An 18917-nucleotide genomic window follows, 5' to 3' on the forward strand; every position below is an offset into this window, starting at 1 on the left:
CAGTTCCATTCCCCTTCCCCTCAAGGGTCTAACCCCCTACCCCTCAAGGGTCTAACCCCCTACCCCTCAAGGGTCAGTCTAACCCCGTTCCCCTCAAGGGTCAAACCCTTTTCCCCTCAAGAGTCAAACCACCTTCCCCTCAAGGGTCAAACCCCCTTCCTTGAAGGGTCAAACCACCTTCCCCTCAAGGATCAAACCCCCTTCCCTTGAAGGGTCAAACCACCTTCCCCTCAAGGGTCAAACCCCCTTCCCCTGAAGGGTATAACCACCTTCCCCTCAAGGGTCAAACCACCATCCCCGTACCTCCTTCTCTGACAGACCATCCTGGGTGTGCTAGGCCGGGTTTCGTTAACGAAGGAAGGATTGCTCAACACGTCGCCTAATGGAGATGTTCCAAGTTGATGAAGGCATTGCCAAGTTCAGACAGGGGTTGCAGATCAATTCTCCTAATCCGTTTTCTTCATCAGCACATGCAGTGAAGCACGAGTGAACACGCTTGAGGGCAGTTATGCTGGCCCCGAACATCAGGTAGATCAGCAGTAACCTGAATGCGGTTGTGGCCTTAACAGTTAGGACAGATGGACAGAGAGAGGGAAAGAGATGGACACAGAGAGGGGGAGAGATGGACATGCTGAGAGAGGGGGAGAGTTGGATAGAGAGGAGGGGGAGATTGGCAGACAGAAAATGACAGATAGACAGAGACAAAGGGAGAATAGACAGAGTTGAGGGGGAGATAGACAGAGAGGAGGGGGAGACAGAGAGGAGGGGAGGGGGATTTATGGATACAGCGGACCAATGCCACTTGCAGCTAACGTGCGGTGGTCAGCGGCCAGTTGAACCGCATTAGTTGCTGGGGAATGCCTCCAGTGGAGAACACGACACTGCAGCTGAAATTGTTTTCTAGAACAATAGCACCTACAAGAATCTCGCACTATGAGTGTGCAGCTAAAATAGAATCTCAGAAAAGGAATAGAAATTGGAAATCATCTAAAAAAGAAGAGGAACGGATGAGTAGGACTTGTGTATTTCGTGCTCCAAATCCAACAGGACAATACCTTAAACTGGTGATACCAGTAATAGATGTGTACAGTTCACATTACGTCATTCTAAGATAAGAAAGGAGAAGAACATATGCAGTTAGTTACCATGACTACAGTAAGGTGAAGGACGAGAATAGGAGATCTACTGACAGGGGGTGATGCAATTAAGAAAATAACAACTTTGGAACTGAGAGACCTTAGAAATTGACACAAAACGAGAGAAAGAAAGAAAGAAAGAGAGAGAGATAGTTAGATAGAGAGAGGGAGAGAGAGAGAACCTGTGTAAGTCCGTGTGTGTGTGTGGGGGGGGGGGGGGTCATGGCCCCTGGAAGAGCCAGTGAAGCGCTTTCAGTGCAAGTGGACGAACATTTCGCCGGACGGGTGACTTGAAGCGTCATTCCCAATATTGGTCAGTTCACACGCTATCATCGCACTAGCGATGGGCGTCCAAGGTCCATGGTCCAAGGTGATGGGTGTTTGCGTGTGTGTGTGTGTGTGTGTGTGTGTGTGTGTGTGTGTGTGTGTGTGTGTGTGTGTGCGTGTATATGTGTGTGTGTGTGTGTGTGTACGTTGGGTAGGGATAAAACCAGAGAGACAGAAAAGGCTAGAAAGAAGTGAAGAGGGAGAAAATGCTGATGAAGATCTTCTTCAGGCAAGCACACGCCCATAGGCACGCAGTGTCCCGACATACATACTCGTCTCACAAAACACTTGCTGCAGTGGTGTAACGTAGACAGTCGACAGCTAAGCCAGGAACGACTGGAGGCCACGGCTTGGCAGGAGAGCAAGACAGCTTCAAGATGACGCCTCACCATTTTTCAACACTGTACCAAGGACACACAACAAGAGAGAAAAAGCGAGAGAGAGAGAGAGAGAGAGAGTGTGTGTGTGTGTGTGTGTGTGTGTGTGTGTGAGAGAGAGAGAGTGAGAAAGAGAGAGAGACAGAGAGAGAGTGTGTGTGTGTGTGAGAGAGAGAGAGAGAGAAAGAGAGAGAGAGAGAGAGAGAAAGAGAGGCAGTGTGTGTGTGTGTGTGTGTGTGTGTGTGTGTGTGTGTGTGGGTGCGTGTGCGTGTGTGTGTGTGTGTGATACAGAGAGATAGAGGGTAAGAGAAAGACATACATTGTATTTTGCAACAACAGAGAGGTAGGGAGAGAGAGGGGGGGGGGGGGAGAGAATAAGATAGAGGGAGAGAGAGTTTCACAGAGAGAGGGGAAATATCACAAACTTTGTACACAAGTTTGACCAGATTTCACACTCCAAGAAGATGCACCAGTTTGCTAAGAGAATGTTTTGGCAGGATGTTAGCACAAGCAACATGACTCAAAAAGTGCCCGAGCTTGCAAACCATGGACTCTGGGCCAGTGTCCGAGCTTGCAAACCATGGACTCTCCGCCAGTGTCCGAGCTTGCAAACCATGGACTCTGGGCCAGTGTCCGAGCTTGCAAACCGTGGACTCTGGGCCAGTGTCCGAGCTTGCAAACCATGGACTCTGGCTCAGTGTCCGAGCTTGCAAACCCTGGACTCTGGCTCAGTGTCCGAGATTGCAAACCCTGGACTTTGCTACTGGGAAAGAATGCTCAGACACCAAGCTAGAGAGCAGTCAGGATCCCAGTGCAGGACGTCCATCACTTTCTCATATAATTAGATTAGACTATCATCCCCCCCCCCCCCCCCATCCCCCTTCTGCCACACACACACACACACACACACACATAAACATTCCTTCTCCTCGCCACCGACCCAGCCCATCCTACTGAAATACTGGATGACAAGAAGATCAATCATTCCTGTAAAACTCACTGGAATGTGTTTCGTATCCTGTTCTTCCTATCAGGATTGAGGTCTCGCGCTATCTTCTCCAAGTCGGCCAGCGTGACTTCGTACTTTCTAGATTGGCCCACCGCCCATCTCATAACACCAAACAGATTGTCTTTTAGGTCTAAATCTCCAAGTTTATTCTTCCTAATAAAGTCCTGGATGGTATCTCTGAAATCGTTGGCGTTCTCCGGATCAATCAGTACCGCAACGGCTTGGGCAAAGTCGTCTGGACACACACGAGAACAAGGAGGAAACAGAAAGAAATGCAGCATTTCTCAGAGACATGTCGGTAGCCTATTCACGTTCCCCCAAACCAGGTATGCATACAAGTACATCGCGGATAGAAGCCTGAAAATCAAACGAGTCAAATGCATATAACCCTGTCGTACATAGTAGAAGCTTGGCTTCTATGCAAGCGTGGATCGGGTAGGTCAAGAGTGCATGCGCTATGTACGGTGCATAGTAAAACTGCCGCCATACCGGTAGTCAGTGGTAGATCTACGCGTGTCACGCGTAGAGGCATGTGCATACAAGCCTGGCAAAAATATCAGTGGTGCATATAAGCATGGTTTGCATTAAAGCCTGATGCAGAAAGCGGCTTATATGCTTATAAGCCCGGATGTTCCGCGACTTTACAGTATATATCCTTTCTACAGAGCACAGCAAATCTGAGCACATCACTTGTCATACCTGTCAACTTTTGCAAACCGGAGATTGGGACAATTCGCCAAACCTGTACGTAGGCATGAACAGGTATGATGATTGTCTAGTCCAGGCATGCGACGAATGCACTTTTGGGTGCCTAGCACCACCCTGCGATATCGGGACAGTGCTGGCCAAATCGGGATGGCTGGCAGACATGCCCTCCATCCCAAACCGCACTAAACTACATGATACTTTTCTTTGGTCACATGACCCTGTATGTATATTATCATCACCATAGTAACGCATAAAATAAAACAGACACATGTTCACGATCCATAAAGTCTCAGGGAGTGAAAAGGGAATATTTTAAACGTCCACGTGAGCGTTATGTATGCCATACTTCTATAACTATGGTGTACCGTATTTCCTGGAGTATAAGCCACACTGGAGTATAAGCCACACTGGAGTATAAGCCACACTGGAGTATAAACCCCACCCAGATTATTTGTCACTAAATACAGCCATATATCCTGTTTATCATCGTGAAATGGACCATCGCAATACACGCCCCACTGACTGTTTTGGATGACTTTATGCTGTTCAAAGTGCGGCTTATACTCCGGAAAACTCAGTACATAATATTTGCAGTGTTTTCACTTCTGGGTCACGTGACTGCTGTTATGCATGACGTGCACAAGACAGGTAGACAGTTGGGACAGCATGGCTAGCATCGTGTGACTCATTCATACAGAAGCTCACTGCTGTTGGAGCCAACATGGCCGTCTCCAGGTAGGACCATGGTGATACGGTAGATGTGAACCACTGCTGTATGTATGATGTACAATGTACATGTATGCATATAGTGCATTCCCCGGAGTATACCATTAACCGGTACTGTAACCCGTTTTTTATGTACGGAAAAATGTACGCAGACGGAACTTGATCTCGACTAACCTCAAATTCCATAATTCTCCGGTTTATAACTTTGGTCTTCTTTTGACGTTTTTTTTCAATAATTATTGTTCTTCCTGGAAAGCTCGTCGCAACAGGCACACATTGAGCACCAGTATTTTACCCAAAAAGGCGATGCGTTAAAACTGAGACGGTCAATTTAACGTTTATAATCAGGGAAGTCTTTATTCGGTAGGAAAGAAAGAGGTGATAGGAACAGTGCAAGGAAGAAGAGTTAAAATAACAACGATTCTGTCAACGAATAAGGTGTTTTGTAAGGAAGATATTGCCACATCGGTGGTGATTGGTGAAGGAAGTGTCGGCTCCAAATGTTGGAGTTCGCACTTCCTGCCGACTGACTTGACACTTTACTGACTAACTAACTGTTTTCCCTACTTCATGTGCAACACTGACTCACGCTGCTGCTGCTGCCTGGTGATCACCAGGTGTTTGTCGCGCTGGAAGCGGAGCATCACTGTCAAGTGGTATCCCTAGTGATGTATTGGCTCGGAGAGCACTACATAATGCAGTGCTCTCGGAGCAGAAAGTTCATTAGCTTATTCAAGGTCAATGAACCGGGGTTAATTTCCCTCAACACTGTGCATTAAACAGGGAGTGGTGCTTTTTGCAGGTTTGCCGAGTGGAAGGTTTGACGGGCCCAAACGTCAAGTCAGTCGGCAGGAAGCGCGAGCTTCGACTTTCGGAGCAGACACTTTCTTCATGATTCTGCTTGGTGACAAAATATCAGGGTGTGGCTTATATTCCGGACAATACGGTAGGTGTTTCATCTTCAATTCTACACAGATAGGCAGGAACATGCTTACCACGGTTCTCGCGACTAACACACTTTTCCAAGCTGTCGCTGAATCCCTTCCAGTCCTTCACATCGAGGAGTTTCTGTCTGAAAGACGGACAGAACATATGAAAGCGACATGTACTTTCATGTTAATCATGGCGGGTCAGAAGACAGCAAGAAAAGAGAACTAACTCTGGGATAATCACCATGCATCAACGAAGTCAGCATGATATTCCACTGATGACAGTGACCTGAAAATTGATTCTGGAAAACATTAGACTTCACATAAGAACGGAAACCGCAATGAACAGTTTAATGTACACTCAGACGTATAACGTACATGTAAGACTGTACAATCAAAATAATAAACGTGACTGCTGCGTTCACTAAACAATAATACCGTGCTAGGTTAGAACCCTGACCGGCCAGTTCTTTGGCATCCTACAGTACTGTACACCATTCTTATTTTCATGTTCAGTCAGACCTTGCTTTTCCGGTCCCCCCTCTTTCATCCCGATCCCTCGCCATCCGGATGAAAATAACAGGTTACAGGTTTACAGCATGCGTCGTGCATCCAACATACTGTACAGCAGAAAATTTGCGGACGGACCTTTTAATCCGAAAAAGCCGAATTTCGACCTTTCGCACGGATTGTATTTTCGTACAGTGAGATAAAAGAAAAGAAAGAAAACGTTGTATCACTCACACTCTTCAAGTAATACACACGCACCATTACATTCATTCACACAGTATCACATTCATCTGCCACTACCTTTCTCACATACACTATATTCACACATTGCAAAGGTGCAAACTTCGCTTTTTGTACTTGTTAGCTGCTGTATTTCTACCTGAAACCATATTAGCTACATGTATATAAGTGTGTGTTTTAGTTATTACATTTTTATGTGACGGCGTTCCACTGATGACAGTCACAAGAAAACGTTACGGAACTTGACTTTCTTCATTTGGCTGTTGTTATGAGTGCACAATTTATCTTATTTATTGCCATTTTAAAACCGAATTTGAAAGAGTCTGTCTTCATGATCTCAATGGAGCGGTTGGGGTCCGGGGAGAATCTTCGTTTGCTAAGATGCTGCTAACTGGTGAACACCAGTATATAATTGTTGCACAGAACAACAAGGACAATCAAGTCGTAGTCACTTTGATTGATATACTTATTATAATTATAAAGAAATTTTGTTTTCTCAGCGGTCGCTGTTGGGAAGCTAACTAAACCATGGCTTACATGTACTCATAAAGCATCACTGCCCGTAGCCTAGGGTTTCTGGTTTGAGTGCTGCTGGGGACGATTCTTTCTTCAAACCGTTCCGTTTTCAACTCGTTCAGATATACAATTCCAGTAACTTATTCAGCACAAGTGTGATATGTAGAGTTTGAAGTGGCCTTACCCTATCATCTCGCCCAGTGGACTGTCCACCTGAAGATTAGCTGTGGGGACCAATGTCCCCGGCACTGCCGCTGCAGCTACTGTTGCTCCTGCTGCTGATGCTGGCGCTTCTGCTGGCGTAGCCTTTACTTTTGCAGGAGCGTGAACAGAGGTAGGCGGCGAGGCTGCAACTCCAGTGGATGGAGGTAGCGTTGTTGCGCCTGGGATAGCAGGAGATGGGGCATGCAGTTTTACAAGATTATAAATGAACACATGCGGTAATATTTCAATTCCTCTAATTTAAGTCGCACTCCATTACAAGTCACACCGCAGCAGCTTCTCGGTTTTAGCCATACTGTTTTAATATATCCTCATGTAATGTAGGGTGTCCCACTCGATTGTAAGGCGAGCACTTCTTTGCACGAAATGGTAAGTGTCAAAAGGTGCGACTTATACCGAGGAATTTCGATACCTGCACATACACCAGCTCTACAAGTTCAATCTCAAATGCAAATCGACTAGGAAATATTGTAGTTCTCTGAAGCCTTGCGGCATGTCACTGTCTCACTAGCCAGTTGTGCATGCAAGCCTGTGCATGTTCAGAATTAGAACCTTTCTTCCAAGCCACTACCTCTAAGAATACTGTTGCGGAGGGTAGGAGGTGACATGTTATCTGTACTGACAAGGATAAAGGATGACAAATTGTTCTAACTCCGAGTTCCACGCGCTAAGCAATGAATAAAAAACAGAGAACTGCGATAACATCGCACGACTCTGACCAACGGTACCGACTTTCTACAACTGGCATGAGCTGATTTTTTAGTACCTGGTGGTGTTAGTGGACATTATAGTGTAATTTGTATTTCCTTGGTTCTTTTTACTTTTTATAAATAATCCTTGGCTCTCCATCCGAGTTCATTTTAATCTTCTTATTCATCTTTGAACCAGCTCTGCCTTTTGCCATTTAGCACTGCATTGGCCAGCCTGGAACCTCTCTGTTCTATTATATTATCTATAGTGGTGGCGGTAGGGAGGCCACTATGTACATGCGTTGTACTAGAGAAGCCATCTGCCCACACACAGTGCTAGGGCAGCTAAAAGCACATACGCCGTTTAAATTGTATGATCCCTTTCACCGCCAAACCTCAGCAGATGACAACAGCGGTTAAGTGCTCGCTGTTCCAAGTGAATGGACTCTGAAATTCAAAGATTACAAGATCCCAAGAGACATACCGGGTGCTGGCTCAGCTAGAAGCTTCCTCATGCCGTCGCATTTTGATTTGTAAAAGGGACTCATGCTTTCAATTGCATCACACAGGACTGGGTAAGCCTCAACACCACCTGACGTTAGAATGTTGAGTATTTCTTGGTTATGCTCTTCCTTTCCTTGAAGGCGTTGCAGTGCTTTGACATTGGCAGCGGTAAAAGCTTTCCGCTCCTGAAGGGCCATTCGCAGTCCAGATTCGTCCAAGTCGTAAATCCAGGGTTGATAATCAGACACAAACGTGGTGTGTTTAAATGGGTTATCTGGAAAAACACAGGGAGGAGACTGACAATATCTTCTGCAGTTGTCGCCAAACAAACAAACCCGGCCAATACTCTGTTATCTTTAGGGTACATTATGGGCTGCATAGACATGTACTATTACATCATGGGCTGCATAGACATGTACTATTACATCATGGGCTGCATAGACATGTACTATTACATCATGGGCTGCATAGACATGTACTTTTACATCATGGGCTGCATAGACATGTACTATTACATCATGGGCTGCATGGACATGTACTATTACATCATGGGCTGCATAGGCATGTACTATTACATCATGGGCTGCATGGACATGTACTATTACATCATGGGCTGCATAGACATGTACTATTACATCATGGGCTGCATAGACATGTACTATTACATCATGGGCTGCATAGACATGTACTATTACATCATGGGCTGCATGGACATGTACTATTACATCATGGGCTGCATAGACATGTACTGTTACATCATGGGCTGCATAGACATGTACTGTTACATTAAGGGCTGCATGGACACGACTGTAGTACCACTACTAGCCACTACGGGAGGTGCAGAATGAGTTGAGAATGAGTTGAGAATGAGTTGAGAATGAGTTGAGAATGAGAATGAGTTGAGAATGAGTTGAGAATGAGTTAAGAATGAGAATGAGGGTTGTCAACTGACAACCGCTCTATTTAGTTGCAATTCACTCTTGGCGCATGCGGTGGACGAGAATTCTTTATTAGTGATGTCGAAAATTACAAAAAATACAAACCCCATTTTATTTAAATTACTACCCATACATTTTATACTTCGGACATCAAGCCCCCCCCCCCCCCCCCCTTAGACGACCCCACAATAGATAGGTCGACAACATCAAAGAAGACCTCCAGCCTCTGAATGTGCTGATTCAGGAATGCCTCAACCTTGCCACCAACAAGCAACTCTGGATAACGATCATTGACAGATGCATGACCCCTGTATGATTTGTTTATGCGGCAAAAATATGAAACCTGTTCATCTTAAAAAAAGAGGACCATAAGTTTATAAATTATCTGTTTTGTCCAACACTAACGGCAAGAGTATAATTATAACCAAGAGTGTGCAACTCGACTATTCCCCAGCCCACGGCGGAATTTTTTGTGCCATTGGGAGTGCGATACACAGACAGAATTACAAATGATGATCTGTATTCCAGATGTGACTCGCAGCTACTGTAGGGATCGATTTATCCGGGTTCGCATCGCAGTTTGCGAATCAAAATTCACTGGCTGCGATTCGCTTTTCGTTTTTTATCGCCCAAAACTGCGATGCACTACAAAGACCAGTTGTGTGCAGTCTACATGCGACTGATGTACACACTGCTGACTAGGGAGTAGTATTTTACTACTCCAACCAACTGGCCTGTCCTGCTCAGTCCGCGCGGGTCGCGGACTCGCGGATCGCGCTCTTTCGATTTTGGACACTGCACTAGCACTGGTCGTACATGACTGCAGTCTTCTGAAGTTTTGTACACGGCGGTGACTTTTCCTGATGTTCTTCTTTCACTGTCAAGCTCAGTTTGTTTCTGTTCGACAAGGCACAGTTGAAGCAGATGGTTCTTAGTCTCATGTAGCCAACATGTCAGTGAATCTGATCAGTGATTCACTGCCCAGAAGAGGGACAAAGAACTGGACGCGCCAGGAATGTCGATTCGTTTCGATGAAGAAAAGGAGAAAAGCGAAATTCGATGCGCTTTGCACGAAATGTCCCGATCGTTTGAGCGCTTTCCTGAGGTTTCTTTGTCGAAGGAATCAGTGGAACTGCCCTGTTGAAAGACATTGTGTTGTGAAGAACTCGAAGACGGATGGACGCTGAACATGTAACGTGCCCAAGCGAAAACTCTAACGTAAATATTCAGGTTGAACATTCGCTTGGAAAAGCAAATAGCAACTGCAGCTATTGTCCTCTTCTTTACGAAATCCTGCTATTGTACAGCTATACATGTAAACTTTTGATGAAGGAAAACTGCTAATCAATACTGGGAGTTGCTAGTCAATTGTAAAACTGTGTAGCAGTGACTGCTATGCAAAAAAATCAAAGTAAATCGATCCCTGTACTGTCGGAGCTTGTTGCCAAACGAAGTCGTAGCCTCACTGGCCATGTGCTGAGGATGAGTGAGCAGTCACCCCCTTGCCTTGCGATGTCCTGCTATTTTCAAGCAGGGTCACGTGGATGAAGGGGCCGTCACGTGACTACTCTCCCTACCACCGTCATGAAGGACCTGGCAGGGCACGACATCCCTTTGAAGAATGCCAGCGACCTAGAAGGAGCACGAGCATTTGCTGCAGACAAGTCGCAATGGAGATCAGACATTGTTTATGGATGAGTTTTTGTTGACTGGAACCAGAAGCGGGCCTGGCTTAATTTCAGTGTATTATCATGCATTGTTCTTTGGCCTTTGTACGCGTGCTGTGGTATTATTATTATAATATTTAGTGGTGAAACGAATGTCAAAACCTAGTAGTCGAATATTCTTTGGCTTAACGAACGAACGAACGAATATTCTTTTGGTAACACAGATGACATCACATGACCTCCTCTCAGTCATTTGATGGATGTTGTCGTTGTTATTAGGTATGACAAACAGTAGTGCCACATAAAATGCTCTGCCACATAAGGCTACTTCGAAGTTTATACATGTTGTTTGCTACATTGGCAGTCCAGTATGCACATACATGTGCAAACATGCAGTACAAAGTCACAGGCAGGCTGTACGCACTGCACTGTACTGTGCTTGGCGTGCATGTATGTACATGCACTGCATTCGAAGTGACGTCACGAATACTCGAATGCGACTTAAAGAATATTCGAATGTGATCAAGCGAACGAATGTTCGAATATTCGAATATTCGTTTCACCACTATTATTATTTGAAACTCGGGTATTGAGCCAATAATAAAAGTAGAATGGAAAAGGACATGTGGAAACGAGTTAAGAGTAACTCTCCACCACTGTAACTACATGTTACATCAGGGCATAGCTTAAGGATTTCATTTAGCTCGGACATATGTCCTTCCGTTTCGAAATCTGTCCGGACATGCCCGGACATTTTCCACAACACATTTTCTGGGTGTTTCTTCTTCTATTTTTTTAGTAGTACTGAAGTACATTCACAATGACTCATTATGTGGACGTATCTCACACATTACAACTCGAATTTTGCGAACGCGATATGCTCCTTGCAGAGAAGGTAAGTCAGTTCGAATTTGAGTCGTGCAATAGCGGCAGCACCATCGTCCATCTTGCACAGTGCCTTCGCAATTGGAGCGAATTCGAGGGCGTTTCGAGCGGGACACTCTTGCCTGTGGAAACGATTCATTGCTCGTTTATGCATCTCCGTTCCAGCATGATCCTTGAATGCTGATGTTCTCAGGTTCTTGGATCCGGTTATGAAAGCCTCGCTGACGTTTTTACAACTGCGGACTCTGTCTACAAACTTGATGCACACGGAACACTTCAAACATTCTGCTAACAGCCGATCGTTCTTCTGCCGGTCATAAATCAGCCAGGGGGAAGGCATCGTTGTCCGAGATCCACTTATCGCAAGTAGCGGCCTTCACACCACGGACTTTTTGCCCGGCGGCAAGTCCTCTGAATCTCCCTTTCGCTTTCCAGAAGACATTCTAAAAGACTATCTGCATTCTTGGTCAGTGAAAGAGTGAAAAATAAAAGATGACATCTTCCTCTCAAGAGCGAACAACAGCACTGCAGTTCAACCCATCGATTCAAGTGCGAAGTCGACACCATGTACCAAAGGTCGAAAGTGTGAATTGACTGTAGCAACCGCGTTGCTACAGGCGGATCAAGTAAATACGGTGAAGTCTACGCCTGAGGCTACGGTGTAGACGTGTTAGTTGTACGATATGCAAGTCGCAGTTGGCACGAAGCTCCGAAGAAAGCCCAACTCTGCATACAAGGTCGAAAGGTCGCTGCTCTTTTTTTCCTTTGTTGACCGGACACTATGTCCGGTGAAATTGAAAACGTCCGGTCAGTGGCCGAAAATGGCGGGAAATGTCCGATGTCCGATGTCCGGCCGTTAATCTATGCCCTGCATGTAGATAGTATATACAGTCAGAAAGTGCAACAACTAGGCACAAAACTGACAGAGTACTGAGACATTCGACGTCCTGACACCTAGCTTTGACACATCTCCATAGCGCTAGCCGACAGCGTTCCAACTTGGAAGGTTCAAGGTTAGCGCTACGGAGATGTGTTGAAGCTAGGTGTCAGGACGTCGAATGTCTCAGTACTCTGTCAGTTTTGTGCCTAGTTGTTGCACTTTCTGACTGTATATAGTATCTACATGTAGTTACAGTGGTGGAGAGTTACTCTTAACTCGTTTCTACTATTATGTCTCCTTTATTCACTTCTTTCGAAGGCGATAAGCCAAACCCACCGGGAAATATTTCCATGGGTGGGACAGCAAAAAAAGTGAAAAAATAAAAAGCTAAAAACCAAAGGGACAAGAAATAGGGGTAGGAAAAGGAAGAAGGGAAAGGACCTCAATCCGAACTTCAACATCAAAACAATAATAAAGAATTTGCAGCGACAGGCAAAGTAATAGTTATGGTGTTAATTCTAGCACATTACAGGAGGGAAGCACCGAGGCCCATGCGCCAATGCACTATGAGGTTAATCACAGAATGTGTGAGAAAAGCAGACAACTGGGAGATCCCACACTTCCATGCCAAACTGTTACCACCGGGGACACTACGAGGCATCAAGAACAGAATGGATTTGAGTGACCCGCCTCATATTATATTCAGTGATATTGATAAAAAAAGAGTAGCAGCAGGGGAAACTGCGAAAATGCACAATAATCCCAACCGGTGCTTATGTTGACATGGGGCTTAGCATCACGAATCTCAATCGCCTCGCGCATTTTGCGACGGGCTCGATCAGGCTCTCTCCCGATTACTTCAACTGCAGAGAATGCACTTTGCCCATAGTTGAGCTTGGATCCAGGGTGAGTGACACGAAAATGTTGGCCCCATGGCTTGTCGAGTTCCTGTCATCTTGCCTCACCATTATTTTTTTTCCAGGCGAGTTTCCAGGAAGCGGCCAGTCTCACCAATATATGGCCAGAAATCTAAAATCACCCTTGGTGATTTTTTGGCAAAAATGAGAGCAGCGCTATGGGAATGGGTGTGTCCACCCGAATTCCTTTCAAAGAAACTACAAGTTAAACTAAATCTCGACTAACACAACTAGTGACTAAACAATCAGCTAGTCATGTGATAACATTGCACTGCACTGATTGACGGTCGTCACGTTCTACAACTAACTGGCTAAGGCTGCATTCACACACGGTACAAAAATTCGCGTTTACATGACGGTAGAAGCCACTTGCAACGCCTGTGCATTCACACAGTCAAATGCAGTGCATGCCTAACACGTAAAAAGTGACCCGCGTGACCCATACTCCCATACTATAGGCCATAGCGAAGAGCCGGAATTTTGATTTCTGCATGAGCTGAGCGCACCGTACCGGTACCGGTACGGCTAAACATTTCAAAAATACTATTTCTTGGTCCGCTAGTATGATCTTGGTGGAACGCCTCCACAACCGGTGTATTCCTCTGAGTGTGCTGGAGTTGTGAACGATAGCGGAATTAAAATATTTTGATTTCTGCATGAGCTGAGCGCACCGGTACGGCTAAACATTTCAAAAATACTATTTCTTGGTCCGCTAGTATGATCTCGGTGGAACGCCTCCACAACTGGTGTATTCCTCTGAGTGTGCTGGAGTTGTGAACGATAGCGGCCGTGGGTAGGCCGTGTATATCATTTCCTGATCACTCCGGGTAGCTGCTTTGCGCACAGATTCAGCTCATCTGCAATCCTCTTCTCGGCAACAGCTCTTTTCATCATAGTTTCACTTTTCTCGCTTGTATTTTCCCCATAGTTCTATCAGCCGTAGCTCCGCCTCGGCAGAAAAGACAACTCGAGGCATGGTACTACCGGACTCTCCAAAAACTAACAAAAACTCGACACACCAAACCACTTGTTTCGACTTGCCTGAAAACTAAAAGCCGAAATCCGCTTTCAAAGCCGCTCCGGGATGGCTTTGAACGTTGATGTGATTTTTCACTTTTCGGGCATGTTTCCATGCCCACTTCAAAGAACATGATGCTTGTATGCGGTTTTGTACCGTGTGTGAATGGGGCCTAACAGCTCTAGCATATCTTGGATGCGCACTCCAAACACCCTTCCAAGTTGGACGGTTCTAAATTATAATTATGTCCTTTTTTCTATGCTATAATATTATATTTATCCTTGGTTCGCCATCAGAGTCTATTCAACTAATTATGATCAACTATACACTTACAGGCTTGGGGCATGGCGAACAGCTGTCACTCCAAAATGGATTAACTGTATGCTCACAAAGAGACAGAGAGAGTGTCCCAGGATAAGCGTGAGTTGATGCGTAGCTTCCCGGCCTTTAAAAGCAGTCTGCAGATGTTCCAGGAGGAAACCTGAAGCAGACAGGAACACACAAAACACACACACACACACACGCACGCACGCTTTCAATCTGCGGACTTCGCCTTCCAAGATCTACAGCCACGCTGATTAGAGGCCGTGTAGGCGTAGATCGCAGTACGTACAGTGCATTTGCCCGAACTAGAAAATAAAATAATTTGGCCGGGAGGGTGAAAATCAGGGCGTGCGGGGACATTAAACATTCATTTTTTTACTTAACCCTATAGTGTTTATTACGGTTTCCGTTCGTGTCTGAAAAATCTAGCCCAAACCTTTCTTAAAAAATGGTGAAATTCTGTCCTGGCTGTTCTTCGGCACTCCATTTATCTGGTGCCCGCCAGTACTCTACTCGATGTTCAATGCTATCAGGTTAAGCCCCATTTCCCCTGTGCTGCCCTGATGAATTCACAAAGGACGGAACAGTTTTGTCCGCAGATTGAGTATTTCGCTCCCGCTCTTGTAGTAGTTGAGCACTCTCATGTGGGGTAGTGCCTTTGCTGTTTGCATTATGCAGAACTCACTGACTTGTCAGTTTGAGCACTCTGGCAAGGTACGTCCGGGCCTAGTTTGAAGTTGGCATAATTTTCATTGCTATCAGGTTCAGGCTTATTTTTTTCTGTGCTGCGCTGATGAGTCCACAAAGGACGAAACAGTTCTGTCCGTAGATCGAGTAATAATTTTAGTATTATAACCGTGTACAGTATTTTCGGGCGCCGTCACACATATTTTTTAAACAGGTCCACGAACAAAATAGAACATTTGTGTGGATCGCCGTTGAGTGTATTTTGTTGGTGTAGAGAAGATCATGGATGACCTACACGATGCACACGTGTTCTTCTTGTGCAGACTTCTTACTGCCTCGCCGAGAGCAATGCAGATCTCTATTTCATCTCTCCAGATGAAGGAAAGATCTGCGCCTCTCCTTTGTGCTTCAAATTAAGGCCGGTCCGGTCAGTGCAGCTAGTGATGCTTCCCTGCTTTTACAGCAGCCTGGCATAGAAACATAGGCTTCAGAAGAAACTCTATCTTCGGCATTGTGCAGACAGAAACTACAAATTACAAGCCCCTTGTCATTCACTGCTCAACTCCAAGCTGACTTCACTCGAGCAGAAAAACAGACAAAACCAGCGAGAATAAGTTTTACCCTCCTGAAGTCATGACTGTGATTTTGTTTTTCTTGGCCGGTAACCAAATCACCACAGTCACTTTGTCTGGCGAGTCTCTTTTACGTGACTTGCGAGCGCAACCTTACCCAACTTGATTTCTCTAACACCAGTTCTACCCCAAACTACACTGGCCACATTTTTAGCCTACCCCCCTCTACACTCTACTGGGCAATGTGTCCCCACTTGACTGCGAGTAGCTGCATACCCTGATTGGTTCTGTTGCTCATACTCCTACTAATAATCTAACTATGCATCGCCAGTTAGAATGAACTTACAATTAATGTCATTGGTGGGTAGCTGGTATTAGCGCTCCAACTACTCCAAGCCAGTGTCTGCGTAGAGATACAACCCACGAGTGTTATACGAGCATTCAATGGCCTTTTCGACGGCATTCAAACACTTGTCGATGTTATCTCTACATAGACACTGAATGGGACTAATCAATTATTTTACTGGCTGTGTTTTCACGGCATACTGGCGACGTGTGGCCTATTTCTAATTGGCGACTGATTACTTGCAACCCCTTCAACAATTCGGTACAGCTGAGAGCCGGTTGGTCGAAATGTGCAGGCCTTTGCTAGTACAAGTACATGACTGTGCTACGAATGCATTGATCAGACTCTGAGTGAGAGGCCTGCCCTGCTGCTGGAGGATTGATTTCCGTAATCTTACGTAATGCAGCGTAGCGTGTCCAGATCGAGCAACGACTTACGTTACTTCATAGGTGAACTCCGGATCATATCACGCGCGTTAGCTAAATCCAAGGGACAGCAGCAGACTGGCCAAGCTAGGTTATTTGTAGAGGCTTTGCATTGAGATGCCTGCTCTTCACTTCAGGGACAACGTGAAAACAATCAAGCCTTGGATCACAACAAAAAAACTGTTACTGCCGAGTGATCGATGCTTTCAAGAATGCAGCGCTCTGGACGTTTATTATTGTCATCTACATGAGCCGGCACTGGTAGTATGTAGAGATTGTAGTACAGTAGTAGTACAGTAGTAGTAGTAGTAGATCTACCAGTACCATGGCAAGAGAACAGAATCTAGGAGCACGATGTGTAGTGCGGTCGGATGCCGTTCGAGTTTCTGTTGTGCAGGGTAGATAGACTGAGACCGTAGCTCCGGTGACACGGGTCGCGACTCGCGAACCCCATGACCATGTCTAGTCATGATGTGACTGACCAGCGAAATGGGCTTCCCACAAGTTCCCAGCCGGCCCCAGCGCGCCCTGACTAGAGTGTCACCCGCGTCCATCGGACAGGGGACTGAGCACCTACATGTAGTAGAGGTCTACTCAGTACCTGTGATAGAACTACTACTACTAGTGTAGCGGACATGGAAATCCAGTCCCGGACTCCCGGGCCCCGGCGCCCTCAGCGCGTACAGAACGCTGCGTGCAGTGCACATGTTGATCCACTGGGACCAGTGCGCTGCAGTGCATACATGTAAATGCGTACGCATATGTGTGTGTACCGCTTACCCACGGCCCGGCTGCATGGCCAGCGCCCTGGGGCTGCTAAACGTGCGACCGGATTTCCATGTCTACAACAGTAGTACGGTACTAGTACATGATTGTATTAGAAGTGGTTTGACTTGTCTGTACACCATGTACACCTGGTAGATCTACACATGTCATGAGTTGCGCCCTGGCCTGGTGAAGTGCCCAGCATGCATGCAGTGGTGTTTTCCCCACAACAGCGAAGTCTTGGCTGTGGTGGGGAAAACACCAGGGACGACTATGGACGACACCAGGAACCGAGGGACGTGCTCATGCTGCATTCTACACATGTGCGTGTGTAGATGTTTGCAAGTGAATTCATGGTGGTGAACTAATGACCTCTTCTCTTTACACAATTTTAAATTATTTACAGTGTATATTTCCAGTGTACATGTACATGTACATATACATGTACCTGTATTTGAGGATTTCCCAAGGTCCAAAGACATACATGTACATGTACATGTAATTTCATATTTTTTAGTTCTGGACGGCTTTGCAAACGATATTGGGGAGATTTTGAGATTGAGATAGGACATAACAATAGTAAAAGCAGTGCACCGTAGGAAGATGGAGAGAACTGGTAATCGCTTATTATTAAGGCTGAGCGAAGGTTGTGCGCCTTGATCCCGAGACCATTGGTCGGGGGAGCGCACTTCACCTCACCGGCACAGCTCAATAGCACCTACACGCCCTTTGTAGTCCCCTATGTTCTCTTGATGTTGTTGTTCTCTTCCATTCTACATGTAGGCATGTGCACTTTCATAAGAAAAATTAACAAATAAAAAAATAAAATAAAAAGGGGATCAAAGAGGGGTAGAAGGGAGCTGGACTGCGTCGGTATAATTAGGCTGGTGTGTTGGCTGCGATGGAGAGACCATAACCTGTCTGTGGCCCACTCCCACTTGCTGCGCCGCAAGTGGTCGTTGACATTTTTCTTGAAGGTTTGCATACCTCTGCGAGAAGGGGGAGACTGCAGCAGGGTAGATGGGAGCTCATTCCACGTTGCGATGAGGGAGTGGGGAAATGAGCGGAGCGTGCTGTTTCGTGACTGAGAAGGAAGGATACTGGTGAGTTGTGATGGATGGTGTTGATGATGAGCATCCCATTGCTTTGTAAGTTGCTAATCCCTTCCCACTTTGTGTACGTGCTCCTCATTTTCTTTTTTTCTCTCTTCCGTGGTTGGTCTCACCCTCTCCTCAATTCAATTGGCTGTCTTGACATGCCACGAGGTGCAGAAATAAATAAATAAATAAATAAATAAATAAATAAATAAATAAATAAATAAATAAATAAATAGTAGCAGCAAAGTCCGGGCACAGTTGACGAATGTTCCGCATGCGGGTGGCCCTGTTCAGCCGGTTGAATGCGTCTGAAGCGTCGGCGAATAGCACGGCATCAGTGTCCTCTTCGAAAAACTTCACTCCCATAGCATGGATGGCGGCTTCCATACCACTTTCCTGGCCTCCACAAAGTTGCCGGCAGCCAAGGGCTTGCGTGATGGTTGAGCCAATGACCTGCAGGAAAGCCTTCCCTGCGATCCGTCTTACAACCTCACCGATGCCAA

General features: G+C 45.9%; 1 protein-coding gene across 2 annotated transcripts; it reads right to left on the minus strand.

Annotated features, from left to right (window-relative positions):
* Positions 1–882: 882 nt before the first annotated feature.
* LOC135828398 (uncharacterized) lies at positions 883–16823 on the minus strand. Of its 2 annotated transcripts, XM_065340846.1 has the most exons (7): positions 16565–16822; positions 14532–14679; positions 7874–8167; positions 6663–6861; positions 5279–5355; positions 2841–3084; positions 883–1864 (listed from the first exon to the last, which is right to left on the minus strand). In XM_065340846.1, the coding sequence occupies exons 2-7, from the start codon at positions 14542–14544 to the stop codon at positions 1849–1851; spliced, it is 843 nt and encodes a 280-aa protein (XP_065196918.1). In that variant the 5' UTR covers positions 14545–14679; positions 16565–16822; the 3' UTR covers positions 883–1848. The 2 variants fall into 2 exon arrangements, with proteins under 2 accessions (XP_065196918.1, XP_065196919.1); XM_065340847.1 differs by lacking the exon at positions 7874–8167 and having other exon boundaries at positions 16565–16823.
* Positions 16824–18917: the final 2094 nt, after the last annotated feature.

The sequence above is a fragment of the Sycon ciliatum genome, chromosome 12 (assembly GCF_964019385.1).
Source record: "Sycon ciliatum chromosome 12, ocSycCili1.1, whole genome shotgun sequence".
Lineage (NCBI taxonomy): Eukaryota > Metazoa > Porifera > Calcarea > Leucosolenida > Sycettidae > Sycon > Sycon ciliatum.